The sequence below is a fragment of the Penaeus monodon genome, unplaced genomic scaffold, assembly GCF_015228065.2.
Source record: "Penaeus monodon isolate SGIC_2016 unplaced genomic scaffold, NSTDA_Pmon_1 PmonScaffold_12524, whole genome shotgun sequence".
In the NCBI taxonomy this organism is placed as follows: Eukaryota; Metazoa; Arthropoda; class Malacostraca; order Decapoda; family Penaeidae; genus Penaeus; species Penaeus monodon.
The window spans coordinates 1,184-10,540 of NW_023641406.1; the positions used below are offsets into that span (position 1 = coordinate 1,184).

Below are 9,357 nucleotides of genomic sequence, written 5' to 3' on the forward strand. Positions count from 1 at the left end.
ATTTGACTAGAATATGTGTGCATATACACATTCTTAAAGATCATGATGTGATATTGTATAAGTAGGAATAGCATATGGGTCTGGAGGGAGAATAGTTATCATAGTGCTATATTTATAGTTACTGTTCTTAAATTTTTTATCCTTGTTATTATAGTGGTGTGATAGTAGTACTACTGGTAGTGATAATAGTAGTAGTATTTTATTGATATTTATATTCATGTTAATATTATTTTTGAATATTATGCCAAACTATAAATACAAATATCCAACAGGTTGAAAAATTGAAAGCACAGAATCTCAGTGGGCCAACCTTCCTGTGGCATCAAGGCAGAGAGAGCTTCTTAAAATGGAAGAACCAGTTAAAAGGTAGAGTTAAAAGTTCTGTCAATGAGACTGTCATTTTAAGTTACAGCTTGCCAAATTTGCTAATTTTATTGTTGTTTTCCCCCTTCATTATTGTGTGTAAGTAGCTATGTTTTTAATGTATTTATTTTCTCAATTCAGTCCTGACAAAATGCTGCTGCTCACTTTTCAAATTAACCTGCCTTTTGACTTCAAACAGAAACTGAATAAGTCAAGGATCTGTGCTGATGCCGGGCTGCTGGACGAGAAATTGTTGGAACGATGCATGCATTTCTACTCTGATGTTGCCAAGATAGTCTTACGGGCACTCACTGGAGGACCAACTAGTCTGGCTCCCCTGGGAAGCTCTCTTGTAGAAACAGCCACCTTCTCCCCTGTCACCATCAATACCAGAACTCTTTGCTGCCATGCCTGAGGGGTACTTGGATGACATGGCAAGTTTTTGCTTTTTTACGTTACAGTGGTATTGTAATATAATTATGTAATCTAATCTGTAGCTTGAAATACATAATGTTTATATTTCATATAGTGTAACAAAAAAATCGAATCCCAGAATTTTTAAATTTTCCATGCTTATAAAGATTTTAAAATGAAGTGGGGTAAAGTTGGGGGGGGTCTGTCGAAATTCTTCCCCGGGTTAATTTCCCGGGGGAGGCAAGGCTGTGTCCTTGCACCAACACTTTTCCCAATTTCTTGATAGACTGGATTGGGCAAGCTACTTCCAAAATCGTGTGGGGGCAACACTTGGGGAATAAACAAGTCTCAAACCTTTGACTTTGCCGATGAAAGTTGCTTCCTATCTGAGTCCCTGGAAACCACTGGTGGCGGCTCTTGATGCATTTTGCAAGGAGGCAAGCCCTTTTGGCCTAGAGGTTTCCCGGACCAAGACTAAAAATTAAAGGGCCTTAGGTGCCCGTTAGGGGCACCAAATTTAGTCGATCCAGGTTGCCGAGGAACCTTTTAAGTTAAAGAGGTTTTACTACCTTGGTAGGTAGTCCCCCACTCTGGCTTTTCCAAAACCCAAAAAATCAAAAGGGCAGATTGGGGGTGCAAAAGGGGGCCCTGAAATCGATCAAAGAGAAATTTTGGGGAAAGTCAGTTCCTATGCGAGGAAACCAAAAATACCCTTTCTTCAAAGGGCCCCGATGTGCCATTTTTTCTCTAAAGGAAAAAAACCTAGATAATTAAATGCTTGGAGTTTGGGCCTTTACCTTAAGTAAAAAATCCCCTTCAACCCGGGTCATGGGGTAAATTTTGGGAGTACCAAATGTCTAAAACCCGGTTTTCACTGTGAGACCCGATTGGACCCGTTACCTTTCATAATTGGGATCGCCAAATCAGGTTATTGGGCACCTAACCTTTTTCCCCGTGAACGACCCTGCCCTCAGGTTGTCCCCTTTGCGAAGAAAAACCCCCCGGGCCCAGGAGGCCTGGGGGAAAGACCCCCGGGGGTCGTGGGTTTGGGGAGCTCAAAAATTCCCGTCGTAAGGAATTAGAGATTTGGGCCCAGGGCCTGCCTTGGGGCTAGCCCCAGGGGTCTTGTGGTTGGAACGAAAGGGGGGTGGGCCATGCCCCCCGTCAGTGTTTGCCCCCCTTTAAGATGATGATGTGAGGTTTCTGCACAAATGGGAATCCTCATTTTCTAGGTTCCTACTTTTCCCCTTTTACCACAGCCCCTTTATTTTTTAAAAAATCTTTTTTTTTGATAAAGTTTTTAATTTAATTTTGATAATAAAAAAATAATAAAAATAAAAATAATAATAATATAATTTAAAGTCCCAGAGATATAAATTATCTTTAATATAATAATTTTTAATTTTAAAGGTAAGATATGATTTAATTTTAGTAAAGAGATGGTGATGATACTAAATAATGATGAGGTAAAGTAGTAATGTTTTTTTATTAATCATAATGAAAATAAATACTACTAATTACAATAATGGGAATAATAATAAAATTTTTAAAGATTTAAAAATAAATTTATAATAAAATGAAAATTTAAAAATTAATTAAAATGGATAAAAAGGTTTAAAAACCCGGTTGTCCAGTAAAATTTAAGATGAAAGGGGCACTTTTGAAGTCCCCTCTATTTATTTCAAAATTTTAAAAAACAAAATCAAGTGGACTAAAAAGCAATAGGCTAAGAAGGATGCTTTCCCCCATTAAAATTTATTCTGTTTATCCCCGTATAAATGGTAAATATTTTCAATCAGGTTTTTTTCTAAAAAGGGACATGCCCAAAAGGGGCCCCTAAACACTTAGAAGACCCCAAACAAACCACCCGAAAATTGTTTTTTTTGTGTACTCCCACCCATTTAAGAACCCATACTTTAAAAGCCAAACTTGTTGAGGGAGGTTTCAAAAGAAATTTTTTCCCTTTTTTTAAAGGGTTTTTATTTTTTAAGGGAGGTTTTTCTCATTGTATATGTGATGTAAATAAACTACTGTAGTTTTAGCCAATAAGGATAATGATAGTGTGTAATAATGATTTTTAAAATTACATTGTCATTGTTAGATGGTGTTCATGTTGACCCCTTCAGTCCAGCAACATGTCGATAGCTTACATCAGCGCATCCTTCACCATCCACTAGCAGTACACCTACCTGTATCTTTGATGAAATTTTACACAAGTAAGCTGTTTGGAATGGTGACCTTGCATGCAGACATTTATAATGAATTTCCTGATCCAAAAACCATGAGGTTATATTTATTTGACAAGGTTTGACCTCTTTCTTCCTTGACAGTGGTGGAGACAACAGGAGCAAGCAGTGAGTTCTATGACAAATTCACCATCCGTTATCACATTAGTGTAATTTTCAAGAGCCTTTGGGAAGACAGAGGACACAGGCAAGCTGTAATAACAGAGTCCAAGTGAGTAACTTTACATTGGAAATATTTGTTTCAAAAGGCAGTTGTCAAGTCAGTAGAAATCTACTAAGCTCTATGTATTTACTTACATCATACAGCAGAGCTCTTGAGGGAGATATAGAAGTGCAACTATATGCAACTGGAGTGAAAGAGGGATGTCTTCACTAGGCATAGACTTGAATGATAGTCAGTTGCTTCAAGTCATTGGTAATGTTTTTTCACCAATTTACCCATCATTACTTCTTTCAGTTCTGGTAAAGAGTTTGTGAAATTTGTGAACCTCCTGATGAATGATACAACATTCCTTTTGGATGAATCATTAGATGCTCTGAAGGTAAGTTTGGTGTAAACTCTCAATTGCAGATGATTCTATATAATACATTGAGCCATATGTGAGGATTGGATTTTATAATTTAGTCACAAGTTTAAACAAAAGAAAAGAAAGGAAAAGAAATGGGATGAAAGATAATATATTCTTCATAAAAAGAAAAGAAGAGAAGAATTACTGGTACCTTATTATCTACACACTGTCTTTGCTTGTGAACTTATTACAAAAATAATATGCTCCAAGAAGTTAACTGTTCCATCTATATTGTGCTGTTAAGCGCATCCATGAAGTCCAGGAGGAAATGGAGAGAGGCACTTGGTCACAGCAGACTAGGGAGCAGCAGCAGACAAGACAGAGGTTGCTGGCCACAGACGAAAGACAGTGCAGGTGAGTGGAGTGTCCACTGTCATCTTTGTAGTTGTCATCATATTCCATTTTACTCATGTCATCATCATCATCTGGTCTGGTAGATGTCCAGCTTCATTTACATCGGCCTACACCACCTTGAAAGTTCTATGGTGATGGATATCAGCTCAGTGTTCATTAATACTGGTGCTGGAGCCATATTCTGTTTCAACATAAGCTTTATTGCAGTGTATGGGAAGTCTGGGTTTTATGTATAGTTCACTTATTTTTGAAAACCCTTTTTCCAGAATATATTAATTATGTATGTGCATATTACACAACAAAAAGGAAAAAACACGTAAAATATGCAAAAAAAGGGAGGTAGGAGTTTTCTTAAACGGTCAGACCTTTGCTACTTTCTTAGCATTGGAAAGGGCAGACAAAGGGTTGTTTTGGTCCTCACCTGAGGAAAGTCAAATTTAAAAATTTTTGGGGTTAAAGGGGGCAGAGGCCCTTTCTGGGGGATGATAGCATGAGGCGAATATAAGTTGAGGGTAAGGGCTATCCATATTTTCGGGTATCATCATGGGGGGTTTGTAAGGGCTCAAAAGGGGTTTGGGGGGAGTTTGGTTTTAGGGAAAGGTAAGGCCCTAATATAATTTCAAAGCTGCTGTACCCCTTATATACACTTTTCCCCAATACCTTAAATTTGTTTAAAATGATTTTCCCCATTTGTCAAGATACCTACATATTAAACCCCTACAATATGAATATGTGACCTCATGTCATAAAAAATTTGGTTTGAATGGCAGGTGATGGAACATGCAGTCATGGGAAAAATTTGGCTGAGGGTCAGGATGATGCAAACTTCCCCTCCTGAAAATTTTGGCTGAAAGGGCAGGAGATTGGAAATGATCATCACGCTGCAAAAGATCTTGGAGGGTTAATTAGATAGTAGGCATTTAGGAAGGGGTTTTTTTGAAATTTTTTCTATCAATAAACAAGTGGAAATGTCCTGCAAGAGCCATGACTAGAAGACACCACTATTTCCTTGCTCGGGAAATCCTGTTCTTGGCTATTGTGATTGGCCAAACAAGGTTGTATTACAAAAAAAGAAATATTTAAAAAAAAATCAAAATAACAAAATTGTTAACTATTGTATTATTTTTTGTCATCAGTTACAGACTACTACAGAATGATATGGAGCTATGCAAGGAAAAATCTATGACCATCTAGAAAAAGCAAATTAAATGACAAAAATAGATATTGGAAAATGGCAAAAAAGCAAAATCAGAATATTTGTGTGTCCGGGCCCCTACAACCACACACCCTGAGGTGGCCTCACAAGTAGAATTTTCCTGTTTTTGGGCCCATGTGAGGGAAAGGGAAAGCATCAGTCCAATGGGTTAGAAATATAATTTTTTTTTTTTACATCATTATTTCTGGATAGCTTCTTGGAGTGTTCAGCAGTCGTGTTATTATAGCCTAACTGTATCTCAGGGAATAAAGGGACAAAACTTTAATTTTTAAAGTTACACCTCATTTATATGATAATTGCATAACTTGAAATAAATTAAAATTTTAAATTTTTTATGATACGGCCTAGGAAACTTTCTGGTGTGAGCAAGTCTAAATTTGCAACTTAAAGACATTGAATTTTCTATATTTTTTATTTTTTTTACATTCAGTGTCCTGCTTAAAAAGGTTAGTTTCAGTGGATGGCACAAAAAAGAGATCATAGTTTTTTTTCTTTTCTTCCTTTTTTTGAAATTATTTTTTATCTGTGACATAAATTATATAAAAATTTCCTTTTTCTTTTTGATATACTTTAAAGAAATTATTGGATACAGGTAAAAGTTTAATAATTTTAGGAACTTTCTTACCCCTCAAAAGATCATACTTGACATTACCCAAGAAAAAACAGTGAATGATGATACTTTGACAAAAGAGGTGCCAGCCCCATTTTTTAAGGGCCAGAGCTTTTGTGACAAGGCGCAATGCTAACTTTAACCTTGCCAGCTCTGTGGCAGAAGGAAAGTTTATAGACAATATTGCTATACCCAAATTTTTGTTTCCAAAACCATTGTGTTGATTATGGGGGGCTTTTGCAAGAAAAACAGTAGAAAAACAATTGAAAAACTTTTTCTCTAAAGCCTTTATCTATGTGCTTTGGCTTTAAAATGATACAGGTTTAAAAAAATTTGAGTAAAATGCTCAGGGAATAGGCAGATTCATGTGTTTCCCAAACCTGACATAGTGCATTTATAAAGTATTTCATTTGATAAGGTAAATTGTCAAGGTAATATTTTTTTCCAAAACTTCTTTTTTTTCCAATTTGCTAGCAAATAAGGAATTTTTGTTAATGTCCTAAGTCAATCTACAGGTGGGAAACTAAGGTGCGCAAGCAACAAATATGGATGGGAGCCAAGAAAAGAAAAGCAATGTGGATATTTACTTGCTTTAGACTCGCAAATTTGCTCAATCTATTCTAATGATGAGGTTAAAATGGTTTTATCATCAGAGGGGAAATTTTCACTTAAAGGGACTTTTTAATGGAAATTTTATAATTTTTAAAAACTGTTTAAACTGGCAATTGGTCCCAAGAAACATTGTTTCCATGTTGGTGCATTAATTTGCACTTTCCCGGGTAAACATGCCGTGACTTTTAAAATGTAATCAGCAAAATAAAAAACAATAGCCAGTACCAATTCATTTTTCATTAAAACCAATGTCCAGGAAAATGACGATTATTGTTTTTTGATATCAGAATACATAATGGTTTACAAGTGTTTACTACCAAGGAGCAATTATAGTCTACATGAACTCACTTAATTTTCCCCCCCTTACTTTATTTCAAAAATTTTTTTCAGTATCATGCTGTTAGTAATTTTTATTGACATTAAATTTAGTGCACTAAACCCCTTCGTCCCCAATTTTTTTTCTCGTCACTGAGCCCCCTCCGGGAAAGTTGCCAGCCGAGTGGGGGCCCCGCAAAAGGGTTTTTTTTGGCGCTGCGCGGTGCGCAAAGACCATCATACAATTTTGCGGAATCGACCATAGATTTTTTAGTAAAGTTTGGGTTTTATATAAGGGTAAAATTTTGAAAAAATGCACTTTTCTCATGGTGTTTTTAGGCATCTTTTTTTCCTTTTTATTTAGATTACGAAAAGCTTCCAAGTTTTCTATATTAACAGGACTGAAATTGATGCTAAATGTTGGCTGTTTTTTTAACAGAGGTAAGGTGTGGCTTCCTCCTTCCGGCCCTGTAGCGAGGAAACAACCCCCTTGTACCCTTCCAGGGGTTCCCTCACAATGTGTCGATCCCGCCCTGAAATCTGAAGGAGACCACTTCAGTGCCCGCGCACTGAAGGGAAAAATAGCGAGCTGGCCCCCCCAAGTCCACTCCCTTATTCAGTGTTGAGGGAACAATGCACCGGCTTCTGCCAGCGGTCCTCCACAAGTGTGACGTGTGGATGTTGACAACATGTTTCACCTGTTTACGTCCATCAACAGCCGGTTGGAAAACTCCGGGGGTCCACGTCCCCCCGCTTTCCCGACCTTCAAATCACGAGGCATTGGCAGCGGTTCGGCGCACAGCCCATGCACCGTCTTCCCGTACTGTAAAAAAATGGAAGAGACTGGAGAGGTACCCGTTGTCAACAAACCCGTGACCCTTTCCAAAAGAATTCACCGCTTTCGAGGGACGGTAGAGACCCCTGCTCCCGCCAGTATAATCTTGACCATGGCGTGTACCCCGCACAAGGCCCTTTATTGCGAAAATTTGTACACCTTTACCCCAAATCTGGCCCCCTTTGCTCGGGTTGTAGGTTTTGGAAACTTGGCGACCCTAAATTTTCCCCAGGGATGGAAATTTTGGGGTTTAGGATATAAACTGATCCGGGCAAAACCTTCCGAAGCAACCCAAAAATGGTCACATTCCCCTCGTTTCCCCGCCCATCTTTCCCCCTTTCCAGTTCCATCTCATTGTTTTGGAAAAGGAGGGTTTCGGGAAATCTTTGAACCTCTCGCGAGCTATGGTCAAGGGAAAAATTGGCAGGCACCCTTGATTCCTCGCCCGTTTTAAAAAGGGCCCGCCGAGGGTTTTTTTGTTGATCCCCATCACATCCGGAGTCCAAAAGGTTTTACGAAAACTTTGGGATCATGATTTGGGGGCCTCACCATCCCCTGGCTTCGTGCCCCTCTTGTTCGCCTTGCAAATCTTCGCAGGCAAAGTAATGCATTAGGTGATTAGGACACTTATTTTCCTTTGGGGAAATTGGATAATAGCAGTAATGTTTTTTAAAAAAAAAGCATACGAATCGACTCTACATACCTATTCGTCTCTTTCCCCTAGAGGCAATCAGCTCGTCAGTGATGAAATCTCTGTACCGCCCCGTGGTTGAATCCTTTACCAGGTAAAAATTGAACCAGGGTTTTTACCAGAAAAACTGTACTTTTTGGGAATTTTCCCTCCTTCTCCCCTAAAGTCGGGTCCCTGGTGCGTTTCTATTCACATTTTGTTTAAGAGCAGACAGAGGGTGTCAAAGGTCGAGGTCGAGTCCAACGTGGTTCGTTGTGTGAGACGAAGTCTAAATCGCGTCATTGGGGCCCTCAAATCATTGTATGGGAGGGGAAAAAGGGGGGGAGGAAAAGGACAAGAGCTCATACCTTCCATGGCTCAATCGTTCTGCTGGGAATGAGCCTTTGACTGACATTTTTATTCACATGAAAAAACCTCAGGTCACACCATGTAAACCTATCCACCAACATTAGGGCTTGTAGAACCCCATGGCAAGATTGATGCCAAAATTTGTTGGGGTCCTGAAGAAAGGCGGAACTGGGGCAAAGGGGGTTAGAAATATATTTAGAAAAAAAGATAAGATAAGATTTTTAAAAAAAATGGAAAAGGGTAAACAGGTGATACAGGATCCTTTGAAAAATTTTTTTGTTTGTTGCCTCCCCTTGATACAAAGTAATACACTGGCCCCCGATCAGAGTCAATTTTTTGCAATTCCCCATTTCACAATGTCTCAGTTAGGGATTTATATTTTAATTAATCAGTGTTTATCACACGTCTCTTGATGGAAGTTTTTATATAAGATGCAAAAAAGATCATATATTAATACTATTCCTCATAGGATAAAATTGAGGTAAATAAACATGGAGCTCATTTTGGTGAACAATAATGTAAAACTTCAAGCTTACTTTTATTTCCATAGGAAGAATAGTAAGAAAAAGGGAAAAAGAGGAAAAATTGTTTGACTAATCGACTTTTGAAATTTTCCAAAACCCTTTGAAAACAAAAGAGTGGTGGTATAAAAATGTAAGGATACAGTGCTGTTTTACTTTTCCATTTGAACCTTCCTTAAAACTTGACTTCCCACTAAAAATCATGCCGATTTAAGACTTTAATGATTTTTTTTTTGACATTTTTGTAAATAAAGAAAAAAGGG

The 9,357-nt window shown here is 38.0% G+C and overlaps 1 protein-coding gene across 1 annotated transcript; it reads left to right on the plus strand.

Annotated features, from left to right (window-relative positions):
- The first annotated feature begins 2,871 nt into the window (after window positions 1-2,871).
- Window positions 2,872-7,384, plus strand: LOC119569099 (ubiquitin conjugation factor E4 B-like). The gene is made up of 7 exons (XM_037917414.1): window positions 2,872-2,993; window positions 3,108-3,234; window positions 3,481-3,565; window positions 3,837-3,946; window positions 5,798-5,827; window positions 6,288-6,347; window positions 7,246-7,384. The coding sequence occupies exons 1-7, from the start codon at window positions 2,879-2,881 to the stop codon at window positions 7,382-7,384; spliced, it is 666 nt and encodes a 221-aa protein (XP_037773342.1). The 5' UTR covers window positions 2,872-2,878.
- The last annotated feature ends 1,973 nt before the right edge of the window (window positions 7,385-9,357 follow it).

Bases quoted from the DNA above. Each gene is read 5' to 3' on its own strand.
- LOC119569099 (XM_037917414.1), top strand. From the start codon at position 2,879: ATGGTGTTCATGTTGACCCCTTCAGTCCAGCAACATGTCGATAGCTTA. The intron at 2,994-3,107 runs GTAAGCTGTTTG...CTTCCTTGACAG, and splicing joins TTTGATGAAATTTTACACAA to TGGTGGAGACAACAGGAGCA. The intron at 3,235-3,480 runs GTGAGTAACTTT...TACTTCTTTCAG, and splicing joins GCTGTAATAACAGAGTCCAA to TTCTGGTAAAGAGTTTGTGA.